Source organism: Agelaius phoeniceus, chromosome 3, assembly GCF_051311805.1.
Source record: "Agelaius phoeniceus isolate bAgePho1 chromosome 3, bAgePho1.hap1, whole genome shotgun sequence".
Classification (NCBI taxonomy): Eukaryota; Metazoa; Chordata; class Aves; order Passeriformes; family Icteridae; genus Agelaius; species Agelaius phoeniceus.
This window is the reverse complement of record NC_135267.1, coordinates 80862378-80886991: the sequence shown is the minus strand read 5'-3', so window position 1 is coordinate 80886991 and position 24614 is coordinate 80862378. Positions and strand designations below refer to the sequence as shown.

The 24614-nt window shown below is 44.9% G+C and overlaps 1 protein-coding gene across 1 annotated transcript; it reads left to right on the top strand.

Moving 5' to 3' along the window:
* The first annotated feature begins 8091 nt into the window (after nucleotides 1-8091).
* On the top strand, nucleotides 8092-15204 carry CYP1B1 (cytochrome P450 family 1 subfamily B member 1). Its single transcript, XM_054630396.2, has 3 exons — nucleotides 8092-8885; nucleotides 9662-10678; nucleotides 12313-15204. Exons 1-3 carry the CDS (start codon nucleotides 8866-8868, stop codon nucleotides 12923-12925), a joined length of 1650 nt encoding a protein of 549 aa, XP_054486371.1. The 5' UTR covers nucleotides 8092-8865; the 3' UTR covers nucleotides 12926-15204.
* The last annotated feature ends 9410 nt before the right edge of the window (nucleotides 15205-24614 follow it).

Here is a 24614-nt window from a genome sequence, read left to right as displayed (position 1 = left end):
AAATGAAACCTTTCCAAAATGTGTGGGGGCTGAGTCCCATCCAATAAAATGTGGATCCCCTCTCCATCCAGGCCCCCACACCTCAGTTGAGGTGTGCATCCCCACAGACTCTGCCCTGACTCTGCTGCCATGAATTATCTCATTTGTAACTTCCTGCTCCATTTCCAATCTTCTGCCTGCCGTGCAAGAGTATGTACAAACAGGCAGGTGTCAATATTCTACCTGCCTTTTTTGCCTTATTTTCATAAAGCATTCATGATCAGTTGCAGGTGCAGCCGTGAGCAAACTACAGTCTGGATAATGTGATCATACATTCCTTGCTTGATGAAAGGGCAAGACTGGGTCTCCACACAAAATTGCAATAGAGACCTTTACATAAGTGGTGGATTAATTAGGAACCAAATCAGGTTCTGTCACTTTAAAACTTTCCTCCACCCTCCATCACCTCCATCCATCAGTTGCCTGCAGCATGTATATTGAGGAATCGCGTGCAAACCTTACCATAACCCAAGGCTTAACATAAACTATGCTCTTTCAGGTCATTGGCAAATAACAGGTATATCCGGTTGTGCCTTTGTACTTGCCTGCACACAAATTAAAAGCGCATGTAAAGTTACAATAATCAAAGTCAGTCAGGGGGAAGGGGAGGAGAGCAGGGGGATAATAACCGGGGAATCAGGTTATTTATCTTCACAGGGAAGCCACTGGGAGAAGCCTCTTTGCATGCCATTTACACCTCAAAAGAGAGATAGGGGCAAATCTGGCTCTTGGCCAAAGCCATCCCCTACAGCGCCCTAAGCTGTGCCTAATCCTGTCTTTTCCCGCAGCTGGTAAAGACGCTCTTACCTCCGCTGCTGCTACTTCTTCCTCATGGTGCTGCACGGCATTTTGAGCCTCCTCCTTAGCTGCAGAGTGTTTCTGTGGGAGACAACAGCCAGGATGGACTTTAGGCTCTCCTCATTGGAAGAATTTTCTCCTCATGGTCTCAGCTACTGCTACTGTCACCACCTCCAGCGCATTGCTGCTTCTGCAGCTGCTTCAACTCTTATTCCCTGTCAGAGGCAGACTCTACCTGCAGGGTGACCCCATGTCTGCCCAGCCACCCCAGGGCAGGCACAGGCTCCCACACTGTTCTCCCTTCTAGAGGAAACCATCAAGCCATTGTGCAGCCACCCTGAGCCTGGGTGTGGGTTGCTTGGGAAAGGGAAGAATTTATGGCATTTTTTTTCTGTCTTTCTCCTTTGGTGTGCCATGAGACTAACAGACATTAGCAAATGCCTCTTCCCGGAGAACTGTGACAAGATAAAACCTGCCCTGACTGGCACCTGCAGTCTGTTTCCCTCATAGTCTTTGATCTGCCATTGCTGAAGGTTAGAAGACCTGAATGGCTCAGAAACAGACACTTCCTTGGGTTTGCTTCCAAATGCTAGGAGCATGTAAGTGTCAAGACCACTTTTTCTCCCTGAAAAATTTACTGAGGAATAGAGGAAATCTTTTTTATTAGTATTATTATTATTATTGTTGTTATTTGTCTTACAGAAGAAGTCAACCATCTTGATCAGGATTGTAGCCCTTACATAGAATACTTTACAATTCTCCTAAACTCAATTTTCCATCACTGACCACAGATACCACAAAGGGAGTTTCCCTTATTCCATTGGTTTGAATATACATTCTCCAAATCTTTGTTCAAATTAAAAAATGTGCAAACAAATAACTCCCATTTCCCTTACCCTGGGGAAGAGCATAAATAATTCTATAGGCTAGGGTATTACCTGCATATATCCCAGTCCCAAGTATTTGAGTAATTTCATTTACCACTGAAATGCAGTTACTGCTGGAGGCAAATGCACCAAACCCTTTCACAACAGAACAGAGGAAGCCAAGAATGCCCTGCTACAGAGGGATGTGCAAACGTTTCCTCAGCTGAATTTAATCAGCCAAATCATAGAAGGTCCTGGTTCAGATTAGTGCATTTTCACCTGACAGGGTACTGCAGTGAAGCCAGAGTAGCATAACCACTGCTTCTGGTGGATGAGCTATCACTCTGCAGCTTTTTCACAAATACTATTCCACACTTTATTGACCTACAGTAGTGGAAGGGAGAAGGCGAGGGGAGCATGTTTCCCGACTCATTTGAGCAGGGCTATCTAAGAGGCAACATTTACGAGCAACTCCTTGACTGACGTGAAATTTATTAGGTCCGTAACATGAACCTCCTTTGGGAAATCCCAGCTAAAGGCCTGTCTCTTCATGAATAAAAGCTAGGGAAAGTCCTCGCAATGAAGAAATTATTGCATCCCTCTTTCGTTCAGCTGCCATTTCAACAATCAATTTGTGCCCAGTGCCACCTCCTCCCTCAGAGCACCTGAAAACCTGAAAGCAGCAGTACTAAGGATAAAAATGTTTTAAGTTGCTGAAAACTTCCCATTATAAAATTTCAACCTTCTAGACAAGAAATTACTCCAGGTGCTATGGAATCCATGTCTAATTGTACAAGAAATTTCAACATATCCATGTGAATGTGCAGGTAAGCAGAGCAGGCTTTCCAAAAGTTATGATAGAAGCCCAAAGAAGAATTCTGAAATTTAACTTGGATTGCTCTAGAGGGGACCAGATTCAAATTGTTCAATTGTTCAATTCAATTGTTCAAATTATTTTATTATTTTGACCACTTGTTCTGCTGTCAAGCACCAAAAATGGCACGCACCAAACACAAACTGAAGAATCCAAATGATGAATATTTCTATCATGTGAAATGATGATATTTGTGTCATAGGAAATTATCAGTTGGGAAGTGGTGAGATGAACATTTATAGGCTGGGATAATCAATGGCCAGGACACTTGAGGGACAATATGGGAAAACCCATATTCTCATCAAGGAACTGCAAGTTTCTTCATTTATCTGCAAGTGCTTCACTCTCTTACTCCTCTGTGCTGAAGGGTCAACCCCCTGTAAGTGTCTACTTGCACAGAGTTCCCATAGCTGTGAATTCTGGTTTTTCCTTTACTTATAATTTTACCTTACTTTAATAATCTGGTCTGAAATTTTCTATTCCCCCAAAATACATATTTTACAGGGTAATCTTTAGAAAAGTTCTGTCCAAAACCAGTTGACTGTATTCAAGAGAATGAGGAAAGTAAGTGTTCATATTAAAACATGAAATGGCATTTTCTTTGAAAAATTTTGTTTAATGCTCTAATGCAGGGACTTGACATTTGTCTGGGTAATGTCTTTTCTCCCAGATTTGTTCCTTGTGCTCATCCCTTGATAATTCATTCAAATTTGGACAAACGTCCAAACTCTGAAAAACTGTGTTTTGCACATCCATAGTAAAGACTCTGTAGAACTTCACAGGTAAATCTTCAAAACCTTCACTCCTACAGAATATGCTTCTGCCTGTAAGGGAATTAGACTTTGCTTTTAGCTGTAGCCCAGGACTGTTTTGAACAAGCATCTGCCAATACTCTGAGCATACATGTGCACTGGTGCTTTCTAAAATGAAAAATACAGAAATCTTGGAGTTAATAAAGTGTAGTAATTTTGTAGTGTAATTGCACTACAAAATTTGTATCACTACTACTAATACAACATCCAAAAAATTCTGGAAAACAAAGGAGAAATATATCACTGCTTGTTAACATAACTGCTTGTCCTAAGCAATGTCATAATTTTAAAGCTTTGAAGTGATATAGCACATCATAAAGGGTATAAGATTTAGATACTTCAATGAAAAGATGGACATTGGCAACACAGCTCTTGGTTCTGCAAACTTCAAAACCAGTGTGAGGATGCAGAGCTGCCTGATGTCCCTGGGAGCACCCCTGCTGCTGAAGTAGGAGAGTAAGCAGGCACAGCAGTTTGCTCACACATCACATTTGAGGACAGATGCAATAATGCACACCTTGAGCAGTGTCTAATCTTTCCTAAATGTCATTTAGTCCATCTACTTCAGATTACTTCTTTCAGAGCACTTTAAAAGAATTTGTATAGTGTCAGTAAAAAGACACACAGAAAATACCACAGATGAGGGCCCAACCATGTGTAAATTAGATTTTGCTCTTTTACATTGTAGCAGAAGGCAGTTTAAAAAGGCTTCTCAAAGATATCCATGAAGGTATCATCTCTGTGTTTTCCTCTCAAGAAAGACTAAGCTGTATGGTTTCATCTAATACTGTCAAGAAAAGGCAGTAAACTTTGGAAAGAAATACTGTAGGAATCAGGCAAAATTAGAAGTCTCAGAATCAAGTTTTATGCTTGAATTAAGTTTAACACCATGTCCTCATTTCTGTAATCATACCTGTGCATTGCCTGTGTGGAAGCAGACCATAATGTATGCCTTTAATTTCTAAGTAACATGAAAAATGCAAACAGATGGAGAGGCTACAATTCAGTCTACCACTGAACTGAGCCCCAGAAAATACTGGGAGGTTCCTTGCCTTCCCACAGCAGCTGTGGGAATTTGGCTCAGAATTAGAAGCCAAATTTAGAGTTTTCAATAGCAAGGCAGAATTGAAAATGCAAGCTGGGAAGTCAGTGGGAATGCAGGGAAGAGTGAAAGTACAAAGAAAGCTGCAAGTTAATGAACGTTAAGAATGTAATATGCAACCACAAATACATATGCTTTAAAAAGCATACCACAAATGCTTTATTTTAGGCCACAGTGAATGGCCTAAATAAATAATCCTGAATTATGGAGCTGCAGCTGGCTCCTATGTATGCCTGGCATTCTGGGTAGCACTGAGGATGTGGCTCCTTCTATTTTGCTTACATTTCATGCTTGGCATGAGCAGAAATCTGACAAATTGAGCCAAACCAAGAGCCTGCATCAGAAATTATCTCACTACCATCCACACTTGGGGTGCTGCTGTCTCAGGTTGGCTTGAACACTGAGCACTCAGTGCAATGTAGATAAGCACAGATGGTGACCATGGAGCAGCAGCCATGAGGCTGTGGCTGGACTGAGCACAGATCTTCTGCTCCAAATCTGAAACTACTTGAATCATAATGGTAACCCTGCATCACGTGGGATCATCACATCAAGGTAGTCTGAGTGAGGTGTTGCAAACACAGAGGCGTACAGGTTCTTATTCTGATTGTAGTCTGGCTGTTGTAGTACTGATTTTCCTGACTCACAGCAGTATTGAGACTAGAGTTGAACACTAGAGGTATGTAAGCACATCTGTACAATTTAAAGCAGCCTGAAACAATAGGATATTGCACTTGGTTATATTTCCAAGTGATTTGTGTTTTACAGTTATGCTACTTATGTTTCCAAGTGATTTGTGTTTTACAGTTATGCTACTTGTTTATTCATCTTATATTGCACATACCTATATAATATTGTGCAACACTGAGAATCAGACAATCAGAAACAACATTGCCAAGGATTGTTTAACAAAAAGTGGCTTGGATCACACTGCAAACGGTAAACAATTTGTACAAGCTCTATGCTGAAGCAATCCCAGGATAAAACATTGCTCAACTAACCCACCTTGGGATTTTGTAAAATTTAGAGAGGAGGAAAAGATCCATAGTCCCAGGCATGGGAAAGAGAGAAATCTAGTGTGGGAGGGGGCTTTCCATGGAAAGATGCAAAAGGAAGAGGTAAGAAAAGAAAACAGAGCAAGGTCAAGTCCATGAGAAATTCCAGCTGATGCTCATGAGGATTTATGAGCAGTTTACCAGTATTCAAAAGCAAAGACATGGGCTGCCATGGTTAGAAGTAAAACTAAGAATTGAGTCTTCAACACCTGATTTAGGTAAGCAATTCTTAACACTTGTAAAAATCTCTTAGGGTCTTGGAAGAGGGAGGACTGTGGCAGACATAAAAATTCTCTCTCAATGGGCACATGAACTCTCTAGGTTGTGCAATTCCTCTTCCGTTATCAAATTTTTACCTCCACAACAAGGATGCTCATCCACACACTTAAGTAACTTTATTCACAGTTATGGAGGTACTGATACCCCCCCATAAATTCTGCATCTGGCATTCCTATCAAATCAATCAAGATTTTTTAGAGATTAAGCCTGAATTCCTCTCCCTTAATCCCAAACCAACTCACTTCAAGCACCCTTCAACTTCTTTTCTTTCCCATATATTATATCAAGTAGGATTTTCTAGACCTCAGAAATAATTCATTTTACATGGTATATATTTTCAGTGATTCAGTCTTCAGTGCCTAACAAAACGAACCAACTCGGGAATCTGGGACTGGTTTAAGTAGGACCCGCATCTCAGTGAAGTCCCTAGAACTGGGGAAAAAGAACATACATTCTCTAAGAGCAATTCTCAACTCCTATGCTTCTACAAACAAAAGAGGTGAGAAGAATAAATATAGAGGTTGGCAGGAGGGCAATTTGTAGAATATAACAGAGACCAAGGGACTAATCAAGGTCACACAGAATCAGAGCCTAAAAAATTGGGTGAATATTCAGTATACAGTATACAGAATTGTATACAGTCAAAAGAATACTCAGGCTGTAATACATGCAATAGGGAGCCAAAGCTGTAAATAGTACAGGGGGACCAGGTGGCACTATCACCACAGAAGAAAATATCTAAAATAGGTTTTCTTTGTTTCCTAATGGTGACAGAACTCCTGAGGACCAAAGAGAAGTGAAATAAGAAATAATTAATGTTTCCTTAGAGCATAAAAAAAAGTGCTAGGATTTACAGCTCCTAGGCTCCTGCCTTAAATTTTGAGTTTGCAAGTCATGATAGCGGAAATGTATTCCTTTCTCTGTACTTCCTGCAAGCAGCCAGGAGCAATCCAATTGCAGTACAACTAATTTGGTTGCTGAAGAGAAGAAAGGGTTTAGGGACTTACTAATGAGAGCTGGAATGCCTGGAGTTTAGGCAACTTTTTACCACAGTCACCAAGAGAAGGGCAAATTTAGCTGCCTGCAATAAAAAATGCCCAGCATTTTAATATAAAGCTCAGGTAACTGATCCAAGCTAGTCCTTACCAACCAGATCCAGTGCCTGGAACAGTTCTTCTGTTCAGTGGCAAAAGATCAGTGCCATGCAGATCTTTTTCTGGAACTTTGCCAGAAGATGCAGAGGATGTCCATGTCTCTTCTTTGACATGAGACAGATGAAGGAGGGAGCAGTGACAACTTTTCCATAGCTGAGTGGTTATAGCATGTGAAATCTGGGTTCAATCTTCTGACAGTGATGGAGATATCAGAATCCCCTAAGCTTAGTCTCATAGGGATGGAGCTACCTTTGCTTTTTTTTTTTTTTTTTTTTGAGGCTGGGCTACTTGTGCAGGACCCTTCAAGTTCACCCTAGAAGTGGGGATGGGAAAGGGAAGCTCACATTTACCAGCACTGCTCAGAAAAAGTGGTTTTGACACCTCTGTTACTCGGCAATGACAGGAAGAAGCTCCAAGCCAACAGATGATCCGAGGCTGATGCTAGTCTGACCGAGAAGGAGCATCACCATCTGGAAGAGCCTGGGACAGTGACAACAGGCAGGATTACACTTTTTATCAAAGACAGAAGCAGTAGCAGCCTGGCCAGGACCGGGCTCACACCCTGAGCTGGGCTGACTCCCAGCATCTAATTTTGTCTAATCCCTAAATGCTACCAAAACATCGTATTTTCTTCTCATGAGTGACTGTAAAGAATCTGAAATAAATGTTGTATTTTCATCTTTTTCTTGTTACTGCAAAAATGACAAGAACAACGCAAAGTCATTCTGTTTTCTTGGGGAACGATTTCCTCCGTATCTGGGGGTTTTGCCGTCCCGGGGCGCCGGAAAGCCCGGGGGGTCTTGCAGCGCCGTACCCACACGCCTCTCGCCAGCTCTCCCAGTGCGGGCGGAGGCGCCAGATTTAAGAGTAAAAAGGCGCCGTAAGCGGGAGAGAAGCGAGCGCAGGGCGGAGGCGAGACCGGAGGGCACCGGAGCCGGCCGGGGTGCGAGCTGCCCGGGGCTTCTCAGCCTCATTCTCCCCGGAGCTGGTGTCAGGTATTGCGAGGAGGGGTAGGGGCCCGGGAAGGAGATGGCTGGAGGCTTTCCAGCCCCGGCTCACGCAATGCTAACTCCGCACGCAACGGGGAGGCGACAGACGGAGGAGGGGAAGCTCTTCGGCTTCCTCAGCCCCTAAGATGCAGGCGAGACTTCGCCTCCCGACAGCGAGAGCTGCGAGCCCGCCCGCCACCCCTCTCTCCTCCCGGCACCTCCTCCGCTAAAACTTTTGGCCCCGGCCATAAAAGCGTCCGCGGCTCAGCCACTCCGCTTGGCGAGGGCCCAAGGGCAGCTGGCAAATAACCGCGACCCCTCAAGCCAGAGGACGGGCCAGACAGCGGCGATTTGCCAGCGGGGCCGTCCGCGTCCCGCCCGCACCGCGCCGCGCACCGCGAATGCCGGCGGGTTTAAAGGCGGGAGTGGCGATGCCAGGCGCCCAGAGGTGGCGGCTCCGGTTCCGGCTGAGCCTGAGAGCAGCGGGCCGTCCTCTCCGCGCCCTCTGAGCCGCTCGCCTTCGCTCCCTGCGGCGGGCTGGGCTGGCCCCGTCCCGTCCCGTAGCCCAGCAGGCGGGTGGGAGGGAGAGAGAGGGGGAGGGAGCGCAGCAGCCCGCTCGCTCCCGGTCCGCGGAGCTGCTGGGGCAGGTGGCTGCCTTGGGGCGAGCTCCGAAGGGTTAAAGAGCTGGGAAGGTGATAACTGCGCTGGGATCGGGCGCAACTGGCATTTGCCTGCACATGACCTGCCAAGCTCCGGGTGACAGGTACCGGGGCTCTTAATGAGTTTCCCAAAGGCTTGGATCTGAACGCCGCCGTCGCCGCTCTCCTCGGAGCCGCGGCTGTCCATTAGTGCTGCCGCCGGCTGCACAGCTCCTCTCCATCCTCCTCAAGGTCTCGGATGGAAGCAGCGTGCAACAGGTCAGTTCTGCAACAGGAGCCCGCCGCTTATTTCACCCCTTCACCCTCTCGCTGCTTCTGAAAGGCTGGAGCGGGCGGTCCCCGGGCGCGGGGATGGGAAGCGGGACCAGTCAGCGCTGCCACGCAGAATCCTCAGGCATCCCCCACAGCCCATTCCTGGGGCGGCAGACCGCCGGCCTGCCATGCCGCGACGGGCCCGAAGGTGCGGGGAGGAGGGAAGGGCTCGGGACGGAGAGGGCTCCGCGGCCGCATGCGGAGGTTTCTCCGGAGCAGCGGGAAATTCCGACAGTGGGGCGGGTAACTCGTTTCTCGCAGGGGCTTTTTCACAGGGGGGAGCGATGTGCAGCGCCGAAATTAACCTGTCTCCGACGCACGGCAGTTGCCTGCATCTGCGGAGGCTCGACAGGCGAGAGCATCCTCCTGCTTTCCTCTGTGCCTCTCTCAGGCGTGACCTGTTGGGTACCTCGCGGAGAACTTTCTCTACAGGCGGAGAGAGAGCAGCGGCCTCCCTGCCAAATACGACTTCGATCTCTTATTAGGAGCTTGCCAGTTGATTATCGATTATCCCTTCTTTTTCGCACAGGATTCAGGGGGGCTTTAGGCACACAAAGAGCGCATAGCAAGGACTTGCGCGGACTCCGAGCGCTGGGACGGCTGCCGGGGCTCCCCTCCGCCACACCAGCGGGCCCCGTCCGGGCTTCCCCTTGCCCGCGGGACCTGAAGGTCCCTCCATCCCGCGGGGACGCTGCCCGCTGACTTTTCTTTTTCCCTTTCAGCATGGCCCTCGAGAGGCTCGGGGAAGCGCTGCGCGGCATCCCCCCGTTGCAAAGCTCCCTCCTGCTCCTCCTCTGCCTGCTCGCCGGCATCCACCTGGGCAAGCTCCTCCTGCAGCATCAGCTGCGCCGGCGGCAGGGCCAGCGCCGGGCGCCACCGGGCCCTTTCCCCTGGCCCCTGATCGGCAACGCGGCGCAGCTGGGCAGCGCCCCGCACCTCTCCTTCGCCCGGCTGGCCAGCACCTACGGCGCCGTGTTCCAGCTGCGCCTGGGGCGCTGGCCCGTGGTGGTGCTGAACGGGGAGCGCGCCATCCGCCAGGCCCTCGTCCGCCAGGGGGCCGCCTTTGCGGGCCGCCCGCCCTTCCCGTCCTTCCAGCTGGTGTCGGGCGGGCTCAGCCTGGCCTTCGGCGGATACTCGGAGCTCTGGAAGCTGCACCGGCGGGCGGCGCACGCCACGGTGCGCGCCTTCTCCACGGGCAGCCCCGCCACCCGCCGCCTGCTGGAGCGGCACCTGGTGGGCGAGGCGCGGGCGCTGGTGGCGCTGCTGGTGCGCGGCAGCGCCGGCGGCGCCTTCCTCGACCCCTCGCGCGTCCTGGTGGTGGCCGTGGCCAACGTGATGAGCGCCCTGTGCTTCGGCCGCCGCTACAGCCACGGCGACGGCGAGTTCCTGCGCATCGTGGGGCGCAACGAGCAGTTCGGGCGGGCGGTGGGCGCCGGCAGCCTGGTGGATGCGCTGCCCTGGCTCCAGCGCTTCCCCAGCCCCGTCCGCGCCGCCTACCGCGCCTTCCGCGACCTCAACCGCGACTTCTACGGCTTCGTCCGCGGCAAGTTCCTGCAGCACCAGCGCAGCCTGCGCCCCGGGGCCGCCCCCCGAGACATGATGGACGCCTTCATCCGCCTGCAGCGGGAGCAGCCGTGGCTGCAGCTCGAGCACGTGCCCGCCACCGTCACCGACATCTTCGGCGCCAGCCAGGACACCCTCTCCACCGCCCTGCAGTGGCTCCTCATCTTCCTCATCAGGTATGTGCCGGCAGCACACCGGGGCGCCCCACCGGCCCGCGGTGGGGGAGACATGCGAGCCCGCCCGGGGTGCGAGCGCCCGCCAGCCCCGGGGGAGCCCCGTTTAAACTGCGCCTCATGGGCAAAGGCGCTGCTGGGAGGGCTCCCGCGGCGGGAGCAACCGGCCCGAGGCAGAGCATGGAGCTCCGGGTCCGGGCAGAGCCGGGGCGCGGCCCCGGCAGGGATCCGCCGTCGGGTCGCGGATCTGCGAGACCGGGCAGCGCCAGCCCGAGCAGCGCCGGGTGCCTCAGCGGCCTCCGATTAACTAACACGGAAGCTCTGGGAAACCTGCCAGAAAGAGATAAGGAAGTATAAAAGAAAATAAATCCCACCCTACTCAGGCGGTCGGGTTATGGTGTATAAGGAGAGGCTGGCAGAAAGGCAGCCGAGTAAAACCTGAAAGTAACAGATTTTAGCAGGTCAAGATCAAGGAGATCATAGGAACAGGATAACAACTGCTTAAGCACGGCAAAGAGTTCGTGCACCGCTTTACAAACCCGCTATTATGCTGAGCTGCCGTTGTGTGTGCCTTCCTTGCCATTGCGTGACTGGGCAAGGCAGACCCCTTGGGCAGCCGCCCTGGCACCGGCCTGTCCGCCGGGGAAACTCAGAGAGCTGAGGTGGTTTAAGAGAAGGTGCCGACTCTCTTGCCTATCCTGGCTTTTCCTTTCAGCGCCTGCTTAATTTGTAGGCATATGCAAACATTATCTACTCAGTCGCTTCTTGAAAAACAGCAAATATTTAACACTCCAGGAAAGGTTGTGATGCCTCAGTGTTCACATAACTTTTGGGTTTCTCCCCATTTCTCATGTTTGCCCAGCATTTGACATGTGAGTCTGCAGCAGGAGGAAAAAGCAAGGATGCAGAAGCCAAACTTGAATACTTAAAGTAAATGAAGGGTCCTGGGCAGAATGTGTGCTTTTAGACAAGCAAAAGGTGTATTAACATTTGGATCTTGTTTGGTTACTGTGTAGCCTTCCAAACTGTCCAGACTTCAAGACAGTCAGCTTTAAATACATTATTGAGAAAACATAATTTGATATTAATTAGAAAATGTCTTCTCAAACTAAAAGTGGGAACCTCATAAAGCCATTCTGACAATTTAATAATTGAGGGGTTTTTCAAACTTAGAAACCTGCAGGCTTTCAAATGTATGAAGTATGTCTAGTGATAACAAACTCCATGCTAATTTTTAAAAGTCACATACAGAGTTGGAAAATCAAATTCTTGTTCCCATGGAAAATGCGATATTTAGAAGCGAGAAGTAATTCTAGTTTTAGAATTAATTTTCAAAGTTGGATCAGAATATTCAGTTTCAGCACACTTTAGGTTATTGGGTTTTTTATCCAGAGAATCAGTTACATGGGATATTAAGGTAAAAACTGAGCAAATTAAAATTATACCAGTGCACGGGAAGTTTGTTTTTTCTCTAAGTTTTCAACTACACATTCCTGCAATACATTTAAACTCTGCTCAAACTGCATCATTTAGGATAGCAGTGAGATTCTGTAAAAAATGTTTGCAGCAAGCATTATTTGTAAGAAAAAATCTTTGAAAGTGTTATGTATGCACACACATCTTGCTTTAAATGACAGGTATCCGAAAGTGCAGGCTAAAATGCAAGAAGAGGTAGATAGGATTGTTGGAAGAGACCGTCTGCCGTGTGTTGAAGATCAGCCTCACCTGCCCTACATCATGGCTTTCCTGTACGAATCCATGCGTTTCAGCAGCTTTGTGCCTGTGACTATCCCACACGCCACCACAACCAACACCTTCATCATGGGCTACCTCATTCCCAAGGACACTGTCATCTTTGTCAATCAGTGGTCAGTGAATCATGACCCAGCAAAATGGTCCAACCCTGAGGATTTTGATCCAACAAGATTCCTGGATGAGAATGGGTTCATCAATAAAGATCTTACGAGCAGCGTGATGATTTTCTCACTGGGGAAGCGTCGGTGTATTGGAGAGGAGTTATCCAAGGTGCAGCTCTTCCTCTTTACCTCCATACTGGTGCATCAGTGCAATTTCACTGCTAATCCAAACGAGGACCCTAAAATGGACTTTACCTATGGGCTGACCATTAAACCTAAGCCATTCACCTTGAATGTTACTCTCCGAGATACGATGGATTTGCTCGATCAGGCTGTCCAAAGACTGCAAGCAGAGAAAGCAGCCAGTGAAAGTCAGCTGTCAGCAAATGCCTAAGCAATAAACCTTGCATCTACAGATAATCCCCCTCTCTCTTTTTAGACTTCTATAACTCATATCTTGTTCTGGTGATATTTTTGTTACATAGCCAATACTACACATTATAAAAGCAGGAAGAAAAGTTGCACAAGGTATAATTCAAGTCATCATTTAATTCTAGAAGGAGAGCCAGGGGAACAATATATTAAATGATAAAACATATGCAATTTGAAAGTAAGCCTTTTCTTTTCTAGCTTGTTCACAGAAGTTGTCAATGGAAAGTGCTTTTTATCTACTGACTGGTTGGAGCATCTCCCAGAACTGTCTCTATAATCCTTTCCATGTCTCCATGCACTATGCCTTAACTCTAAGTTTGCCTTCAGTGACTCCACATTCAGAAGTGAAATCTCTTATTAAAAAACAAACAAAACCAGTTGCTCAGAACACTGCAGCCTGCTTCTGAACTTACTCTCCTGGAAACTGCCATAGGCTCATGGCAGCTCTGGTGTTCTGGCTGCTGGGATGTATGTTAATGCCTCAATAATAAGTGTTCACATGATTTTTGGTAAAATGGCAATGTGAAGTCTTGCCTTCAGCATTCCAGAATGTTTACATAAATGCCTAAAACAATAAAAGTCTTGCTTGTAAGCATGTTTGAAACTAAAATTCATGTCTTATATGAAAATTAGCAGAATGTCCTAATATAGTAACTTTCCACAAAGTTTTGAAAGATCAGAATTTCTGTCACTAGATGGCAAGAGTGATGCAAATCATATGCTAATCTCTTCATTAGCATATTTATGAACAAAGTAAGTATTTGAATTAGATTTATAAAGGTACAGCTGAACTTTTTGTTTCTTTAGGAAGGAGTTAATATGGTTGTCCCTAAGCACATAGGTAAGTCTTGTAAAATCCACATTGGCCAAGGTAGGTAGAAGTGAGTTTGGGGGGGTTTATATTAAAACATTAATGCCACAAGCCTCAAGTAAAGCATACAGCAAATAATACCTCTACTCACTCACTAGTCATTCTATTAGGTTGACTTAAATAGTAATCTGAAAACCAACCATGTACTTTTATTACAATTTGTTTGGAACAAAGTCTCAGAAGGAAAATTAACATTACATGTCCTAATTAAAGTACCCATTACCTGAACAAAAAGTACTTTTACAATATTTGTGAGGCAAAATTCATTTTTTTTTTTAAGAATACCTCTTATTTTAAAGTAAAACACACATGAAACTTTATGACGTTGAATCTCCAGCTAATGTTTGTTTCACAAAGCTCTAGAAAGCAAACAGCCCTACATAAATGCCTGATTTGAAAAGTGTTGGGCACTTCTTTGGAGCTGCAGATCACCTTCAATTACATATGAAATCCATCAGACATGACAGTACCTCACATGACTTGCTGTGCTCCACCGAGTACCAGATAAGGTATTAGTAGAGCCAGAAGAACAAGGTTACAGTGCTACACAGGGAAGTAGCTCTGCTGAGACCCAAGCAAGTAAGGATTTGCACTGTGACTTCTGATAGATGGCCAGTCCTAGTCACGCTGGCAGCAGGGTCAGAGCTCCTACTGGCACTGGGAAGAGCTGGTTTAACAACATAATCCCAATCTTAAGTACAAGCTTTGCTACTGATTTAAAAAACCTGAACCAAGCCTACAAGCACTGCTCTATAGCCCCACAAAGTAATAATGTACCTACATAAATTTTCTGGCTTCATATGGGATCTATCATCTGGTTTAGAGTTAAAAAAAGCTTTCTGCTACATACACATGGAGTAACCTCAGGTGTTTTTCTGAATTATGTACAAGTTTGTGATATCCCAGAACTTAGCCTATATCTGTGAAAAGCTTTATAAGATACTCAGCATTTTCATATGGAGATCTACATTAGATCAAATGCTAGTAAGACAATTTTTTCTTGTACCTTTGTAAGTGCTATTATTAAAAGAAATAAAGTATGTAACCTACAGCTGAATAGCTATTCTAATGCAAGGATCATCAATTCATATTTTAATAAAAAAATGTCTTTTGCAATTTTTTATCCTTCCAAAAGCTTTAACTGTGCATTGGCTACTAGTGCAAAATCCATCCACACTGCTCATGTCAGTCAGGGGGTTACACACTATATAGCTGTTGGTCACATAAAGCCACATGTACTCTGTGAAGTTACTCAAATTTAGTAGCACTTATTTAGAATGTATGCAGTCATTTAGCAAGCTAAATTCTATGGTAATTTTGAAATGTATCATTGTGTTACCAAAATATTAAATAAAAATATTCTTACACCACCATTGCTTAGTTTATATACAGCTTTCTAACATCAAGATAAAGAAAATTATTATTTCCGATTTGGAAAGTATTATTATTTTAGATATTTGTTCATATACTTTGCACCTTCTTCCCATTCCTGGATTTTAAGGTTTTTCCTCCATGCTGCCCTTACAGCTTCTCAGGTCTGCCTTTCACTTTGCCATCTGTGTTCAACTTCCTAATGCTCCTTGCTAAGAACATTCCCTGTTGCTTGCCTCAGCATTGATCTGAACTCTCCCATGTCTTTTGCTTTTTTCTAATAGCTGTTAATCTCTCCTCAGCCTGCACAATCTCCTCTGCTATGTCCTTCCCTCTGGCATTTCATTTTACTTCCACCTTCCCTATTTTCAAGCCCACAGACTGGTTTTCCTTTCTCTTTTTCCCTCCTATAGATGCTTCCCTGCTGGCATCTATACACTCCTGACACTGGGGACCAAATTGTGCTCTTTTGGCCTGGGTACATAGTCAGGAGTGCCAGGAATGGAAATCTCAGGGCCAAAAAGTCCTTGATGTGCCCTTGCAGAGCAACCTCTCACAAAATGAAGGCAATCCCATGGTGAAGGGTGGCTGTTACTGCAAAAGGAAAGCATTTCTTCATGATGAAGCATCTCCCCTCACCCCTTGGTCTTTTCTTCAGTGTGCTACACAAGCCTGCTTACTTCAGAGCTGTCTTAGAAATAATCACATTTTTCTTAACCTCAAGGGAGCAGAACAAGATCTGGGTGGGAAAGGAGCCTGGCCAGACTGAAAAGCAATAGTTTCCTTCTGATTTGAGATATTTGCAGCTGGAATTTCCCCCTGTGGGGGCAGGACCTAAGTTCAGGCTGAGTTGGTGAAATCAGGAGCACAAATTGAAGACAATTTACAAAGTCCTCCTAGGAAGAGCCAAGGGCCTGTGGAGTAGGTGTAGTGCCCAGAGACAGCCCATGCAGTGTGTACATGGCAGGGGCTGGCCAGTGGGACAGAGCTGATTCAGAGCAGGTGTCCTGGGTAAAAGCCAAGAGTACCTCCCTCAGCAACCTGTGACTGGGTCACCACAGCAATACCAGACAGATACAGGCTGCTCTTTCTCCATGAAGAAAAGCAGGAGGAATCTAGACAGCTGTATTCAAGGCAAGAATTCTTTAAAAGTCTTCTTGCCCAGGTTATAGTGATTTCAAGGGTTAGGAAAGCCAAATGTCATCCAATGCTTGCTTTCTCTGCATATGTGAAGACACACACACTCTCAGCCTATCTCCCAGAATTCTACTAACATCCTTTATTCAGGTTGAGATAAGGTATTAAAAAACCAAAACAAACACCATAAGAAGCAAAAAAGCCCACAACACCCCCGCCCCCCCCCCCCAAATAGGAGGCCTGGACTTAAGCATACATTTCTTGCAGAGCTGGTAGCTGTGAGACCACCCCAATACATAACAAGGAAGGGGAGCAAGTAGGGGCTAATAGTAGCTAGCAGAGTTGATATGGAATATGTTTATACTAGTCAAGTGTACCATTACAGTCCCTATGAAACCAATGGAAACTTGCTGGCTTCAGCAGGAGTTGGTTCAGAGCTGCTGAAATCAATACAACAATAAGGAAGAAGACTCATCAGGGCCTGAGCAACAAGCACTCCTGTAAAGGTGTTGTGTGTGGGGGGTGTCCAGGATCTACACAACTGCTGTTGGTACCAGCACAGTCATGGCAAAATGCAACTAAATACCATGCCAGTTAGTTTTGCATCAGAGCCAGTGGGTTTTGTGAGTTTCAGGGATTGATGCATAGGTCTGTCTGTAGGAAATTGTTTCAGAACATCCAGCCAGAGGAATCAGATACTAGGCAATTGGGAACTCACATTTTACCTGAGAAAAGTTGAGGAAATAGCCTTGGAAAGTAAACAGTTAACATTTGCTTTTGCCACATTTTTAATTTGGTTAAACATTACTCAGATCTTTCATTTGCCCATCTAACTAATTCATCTTGGGATGACACAAAGTAGATCTGGCTTTCTTCATGAATGAAGGGCTGAATTCTGAATGGTGCTGTTATTTTGGTATACAGAACAACACGGACACAGCAATTTGAGTTTCAACAACTTCTTTGCTGTTTACCACCCTGTATTTCTGCAGCTGAATTTTTTCCATGTTTCAGTCACTTGTACTCAGACCAGACCAATTCACTTAACTGTCAGGTGAAAACAAGCACAGACAGTCTGGAACATTTAAGACATCTGTAGTTGATGCTTTGACAGCCCTACTTTTGGGCTTTTTGACAATTTTTCAGACAGCTTCATGAACCAAAAAAATTGTTGCTCGGTTAGTGTTGTCCTGTCCTTCCTTACTTAGAGCAGATCTTGCTCCAGCCCAAAAGCACAGAGCTGGAGCTACCCAAATCAGAAAAGAGTGTCTCAAGTGCCTGTGCTCTGAGTCTGTGCTGGATGTCTGGGGACAGCAATCCATCAGAATAGTTAACTCAGGATAGGATGCTCAGGCATTTCAAGTGCACATGGGCAGAGGCAGAGAAGGGAGTGGATTCAGAGGGGATTCATTAACGGTGCATAAATCAACTGCTGAGCTATGTAGGAGGCATTTGCTGCAGTGGCTGGGAGCTGGCAAAGGAAAATATATGTCTGGACTGCAGCAAGATTCCAGCTGGGAAAGAAGTGTGCACAGGATCTCTGATTTCCAGGAAAAGAGAGGTGGTGATTTTACATTGCTTGTAAATACACACACAGACACAATACGCCGGGGTTGGGGTGATAAGAATCCATAAGATATTAAAGATATTCACATCAGCAGCAGGGAACATCAAACTGAGAGCATCAGGACCAAACCTTACCAGCCTGAAGCATACAGGTATCCTGAACAGGATGAGATTATTTTTCTGAAAGCTTTGGAAAAAAAGGATGTCCAAAAAGTAAGTCCTGACTGCCTGTTAAGTCAAATAATAGATCTGGAGGCAGCAAACATGGAAACAAGAGCTGAGGAACTAAACACAAGGGATTGGCTGCAGGATTTGAGAACAAAACAGATCTACAACAAAAGATAGTCTGTCATTCTCCTCACCTCGGCATCCCCAGTACCTGAGAACAACAGGAGGAAGAGACAGCCCAGCTGCAACATCTGAACACCTTTTGGGGGAATCTTCCACCTGACATTCAGACAGAGCAGTAGAAGAAGCTGGCACTACACCAGAGAGAAACATTTCTGATCTAGAGGGTCTGTTCAGAGCAGCTCAGTGTCATTTATCTGAGCGGGAAGAGTTTGCCATCAGTTGGTTATTCTCACACTATAATTTTGTCTTCAGCTGTATCTAGGCATGCTCAATACCCCCCAAGGAAAGAATGGCATATATACTGTGGCATGCTCCAGAACTAGGCTTAATCTCTGGTGTTATTGGTATATTTTCAGTGGTGGCACAGACCAGGCTTTATTTCCATAATCTTCCTTCTCCCAACCTGACCTCTGGTAAGAGCATAACTGTTATCATGCAGAAACAGGCTTCTAAACCTCTCATGATAACAAATGGGATTTCACATAATCACATTTTCTCTGCTAAAAATAACAGAACACCCTCCACTTATCTAGACTGTTCTGCTCATCATAATAGAAGTGGACATGTGGAGTGAGACACCTTGCTCCCAGTACAAAAGCAAGATTAACCAAGCAAGATAAAGTTTGACTTCACAAAGCAAGTATGGTTTGCAATTGTCTGCAGAAGAGCACACAACAATACCCCATGCTTCTTTTATGCTTTGTATTCTGTGAAGTATTTTCAAGCTGAAGTTCAAAATTTTAATTCAGCTGTATATCTTCTTTTCAATTACACTTTTTCACTCTACAGAGGAAATGCATAAATTGTGAGGCTATTAATCTTCTGTGGTTCACAAAATTTAGATAATTCAAGTTTTAAAAAGTGCCACCAGAAAGCAAACTAAAACTTCACAATAATTACCCTAATGAAAAAATGAGACTCCTAAATGAACCTTGGTCTCGTTGCAAAAAAGCTCATTTTCCCTCCCTTCATTTGGTGTACTGCTGCTGGGACACAGTGCTGTGCTTCAACTTGTTCCAAGACAGAACTCTGTTCATCTCTCTGTTTCTGGCACAAGAGAGGAAGAGCTGAACCTATACTCCAAAACAATATGCCCTGCAGGGAAGCTTTCTGAGCAACCCTTCCAGGTGGCACAGAAACAAAAGAGAGGTGTTTTCCACCAGTTTTCTCCAGATGAGAATTCTCTCTCATGTGCCTAACATCGTGCCCAGCCTGCATCTCTCCAGTACCTGAGGAGCACCAGTGCCACAGCGAGCTGAGGGAGATCAGCCACTGGGGCTTTGGTCAGAAACTACACAAATAGTCTTTAAAAAATCAAACAAGAAAGAATTCCCATAAAGGAGGGAAAGAAAAAAAATCCAGAATAAATAAATATTTAAATTGACAAGTTCTCCACAGAATTCCAAGGCAGATGCTCCAGTGACATCATACCTGAACTGAAACTTTGTACAAAAGAACCCCTACTACTCCTGATGCCATTACGACTGATATATTTGGCACCTGTGTGTGCAGACTTACAGCACACTGACAACCTTGTTCTCTACATTTGAAGGTTAAGGTAATTTCCTTTAAGCAGAAATAGAATACAAAACATTTGTCTCACAATGTATTCACTACACAGCGCTGTTCAGATATCTTCACGCCTTACTTAAAGCCAGCAAGATTCCTTTCCTATCTTCACAGGGATCTCTCACCCCAATACAATACTTTTCTGCTTGAGTAAATAGCTCTAGCCTGTTCCCAGAGTTAAGTGTATACAGTAGTTTTTATTGTGCATAAAGCCATAAAACTGCTCAGCAGAACAGAAAGGAAAGTTCCTGGAATAAGTAGATGTTCCATCAGTTGTCTGAATGACTGAAACAGTGAAAGCAGAGGAGATGCATGAGGCTTGCATACTAAGCTTTTGCTCTCAAGAGGACAGATTGCTTTTCCTAGGATTTATGAAGAGTCAGTTAATGAAGTGACAGGAGTTCTTTAGCTCTTTTTATAGCCCCCAGACTGTGTTGCTGTTAGCATATACCATTTTCCCTAGCAAAGATCCAGTTAGCACAGCTTCCTGCATCATTACATTCATATACAGCCAAGGTCTTCATATAATTCTGAACAAGTTACTCCCTGAGGATTTGTCATCCTACTCTTTTCTTCAGAAACTTCCCTGAAATACATGCATCTCTAGGTGGCAAAAGTCAATTATCTCACTTAAACCAAGCCAAAGATAGTAGTTTTTATTTTTCTGATAAAGGCACTCTCTGCCTTCTGGGGAAATCCAGCTAAGCTTGATTATATGCTAATAGAAGCAGTTGTTCTTCAGGGTCAATAGCAAAGATTTTTTGTGTTCAGAGGAATAAGTATAAGGAAAATTGGGACAGTTGAGAAATGAGAAGAAGAACACATCAAAGGAGGAGAAATAACAGGCCAAAGAGAATAGAAAGAAATATTTTGTGCCATGGAGGAGAATGAAAGTGAGGAGAGAGAACATGAGCAGCTGCTGATGGTAATTAGCCCCACTACAACAACTCCCCAGGGCACCCTAGGGACCACAGATTGTGATTGTGACACAACCCCCCAGCAAAGGGCAATTAGTGCCATCTGCCCCTCAGCCAGCCTGCTCATACCAAACATATTCAGGTTATTGATGTGCCATGTCCTGCCTTTACTGCTTCCACACCAAATGCTAGAGAACTGCCTTTTGTTCTGCCCTGCTTAGAAATGGAAATGTTAAGCTACAGAACATAATTGGTGGTGCACTTAGATTAGGAAAAGAACAATACTCTTATGCTGGTGGGACACATTTCCTTAGGGACTGAGGAAATAAGCCACATGGTTTAGCTAGGCCATGTTGCACAGTCTAACCCAACCACCTGATGTCACAGAATCACAGACTGGTGGAGATGAGAAGGAACCTCTGGAAGTCACCTGACCTGACACCCTGAGGAAGCAGGGCCTCCTGGAGCTGGTCTAGTCGTTCTACTCTCATGTTAATAACTACCCACAGTGCTATAAGCATTTTCCTTCAGATTTTTTACAGCAAACACATAGTAAATTTATTTACCACTAGTTCACTTTCTTCTTAAAGTTAAGCCCATATGGGCAAAACCCTGGGAAACACATTGCTGTCCCTAGGAAGTGTTCTTCCACAGCATCCTTCCCTGCTCCTACTGGATGAGAAAATCCTTCCCTTCACTTTCTTTAGGAGGGATCCCCACAGGCAGGAAGGGAGAAAGACCATATAAGATAGCATGAGTGCCCATCTCCTGCTGTTTTGAACTGGATTTTATGTGATTTTATGTGCATTTGCTCCCTGCTTCAGCACATAATAGAGAGGATCTCTCTGTCCAGAACGAACTGTCAGAGACTTTGCTCCTGCTGAACTGAGCCAGTAAGTCATTCACGTCTTCCCCAGATGTTTCTGTTTTCTGAACTAACAGGAACCACATGTACTCCTGGCTCTCCCTGAAGGTCTGGGCCAGCACAAACAGAGGAGGGGGGAATTTCCCACTTGACTTCAGGAAGCAGGCGCCTGCAGGAGCAGAGTTGGTCCAGGATGCTTCCCATGTGAGGGCTCTAACAAAGAACCACTCCCAAACCACTGGGAAGAGAGCACACAGGTGGGACCAACTGTTGCAAATGCCCCTCACCTTCAAAAGATTTTAATCCTTTTACACTTCTAAATAGCACTTCACTGTCTTTGATACTTGTAGTATCAATTAAGCACTACATGCAGCAAACTTACCTATGGTAGTAGGTGAAACAGCCATGCAATTTAAGACATGGATAATAAACAGTAGTGCCCTGTTTGCTCACTGAGTTTTAGTGTACAAGTCTGTGTTTATTGTAATGGTCATCATGTAATCAAGGAACCGAAGCTTTCCTCTTAGCTTTTAAAAAACAAATACCTTATAAAATTCTGTTATCTGTTCTCATGTTTCCAAATATCAATAAAACTATGGTCAATGCACAGCATGCCATCAGTCAAACTTTGTAGCCAGGCTTTAAGAGAGGAAAACCTACAGAGCAACACACTTGCAAACACCCAAATCCCTAATCTGGCCATCACCTTTTACTGACTTTTTTTTGTAATTTACTGTATACTGAAAGTTAAATTTTAAAGATAGGAAACAAATTACAATTTATGCCAATGCTAATATAGGCAGAAGAATTCAGGCCACTGAATACACTTGAAAAATAACTAGAAATTAGAACTATACCTTTCCCTTTCCAGTGTTTGGTTTGTGGGTTGGAATTTTTTCCTTTGCTGTCTCATTCTTGCATAGATAGTGGTCAAAACCCCTTGCAGAATGCATGCTTTCCCAGGCTCCAAAAACATTCTATTTAGTTATCAAAAACAGGTATCAAAACTCTACCTCAAATTTTTAGAGTCTTTCTTTTATCCAACATACAAAAACATGTGTTTACAGAAGCTCACCAAACCCAGCATGCTTAAACTGTGCCACAGAAGTGATCTCCAAATTTATTAGGAGGTACATCATGTTTTCAGCTTAAATGCATGTGGTTTATTGCCTTTTAGTTCTGACTGCTAAATAGCAGCATTATTTGAAAAGACAGGCTTCAGGGACATAAGACTCATGGGTAAAGGAATTTCAGTAGCAGCACAGGCTTGCACAGTAAGGCTGGAAAGTAGCCCAGTGTTTTTCTAGGATATTTCTTTTCCTTTGTCTAGCTTTGGCCAGATTATATGTATTTTTAGTGCTGCTTCTTGCAAGGTACTGGCCCTCAACCTGTGCTCAGTAAAAGGCCTGGACTCCTGCAGATGTCCTGTGAATTTCTCCACTGAAACTTTAACTCTTACGTCAGTTTGAGTCCCTTCTTCACAAAGGCACTCAGACACGAGTAAAGAACAAATTAGAGAGAATCACCACATCCCTATGCTGGTTTAAAGGGAAAAAAAAAGAAAAAACAACAAAAAAACCCAGACCACCCTAATTGTAATTCTGCACTTGCAGTTTTCAACTTTTGACATACAACCCCAGGATCCTTTTATACACACTATCAGAGAACTTCTCTGCCAGTAGCCTGCAAGGCATGACAAAGGCACATTTTTTGTCCAGGAACAAACTAAAACATGGGGTTAAAGTTCATAATTAACTACAGCTCCATTCCAAGTCCAGTGATCTTAATGAATATCAGTAAATTTCAAAGACTGTCAGGTTACTTTCTTCTCCCAGATGACCAAAACAGATTCCAGGAGACAAAAAGAACTTGATTTCTGTCTCCATGCCCCCAAGAATCATTATTATTTTTAATGAAACACATTGAAGGTCCACACTGCTGTCTGCAACTTGGTTTATTTTTAGCTGGCAATGTAGTTAATAAAAACCAGGTACGAACCTCATCCTGCTTTAGAAGCCCATCTTGGAAATCAGACAGCTCTGCTAAAGTCATTATAAAACAAGATTTTAAGATACATCTAAAAAGCCATAAACCAAACTGTTCTTAATATGCCATAAAAGAGCTGTTTATCTATGTGCATGCATTGAAACAACTGATGTTGCACTTTTCCATTTATAGGGAAAGGCAACCCTGTCAGAGAGACCACACACTATGTCACATTTAGTACCTGTTAGGAAAATTTCAGCATGATTTTAATTATTTCCAAGCTTGGTAAATCCCCCTTCTGCCTCCTTGCTGGAAGGGTTTACATCAATTAAAATGGACCATCCTGTAAACTGTTTAAATGCCTAGAAAACTTCAATTTGCATCATAGTTAGCAAATTCTTCTCCTTCTAATTGTCCAGCTACAGCCTTGGCCACGACAACATAAAATGCAGTTTGACAGGTAGCACAGTACCTAGAATGCCATCCAGATGTCCCTGTATTGCTCTCAATGCCTGTGATGAATTGTTTGTGCTATCTACAGAGCTATCCTGCACTGCCAGAAAAACCAAGAGAGAACAGAGGGGCCACTTGGCTGCAGTGACACCAGATGAGCTCCTTCAGCATTTGTATCTAAAGGCTAAACCTCTAGAAAAGCTAGGGCCACAAACCTGCTATCCTACATCTATGGCTGCGAATCTCTTGAGGAATTTGCATATGCAAAACCAAACACATTCATTCATCTTAGGATGAACCACCTTCAGGAGGCAAGGCTGTCTGGGGTCCTGCCCACCCAAACCCCAGGAAAGTGCTCAAGCAAGGAAAGACAAGTACAGAGACTACACAACAGGAAGCAGCAACACCTTTGGTGGAAATGATGTGGGCACGTGGGCCAGGAAGAGAGGCCTGACACTCCATCTTTGGATCCACGTCTGGTGCACCTGGACATATCATACCCTTGATAACCAAGGGCCAAGGCTTAGCTGAAACATCTCCCTCATGCTGGGCTACTCACAGCATT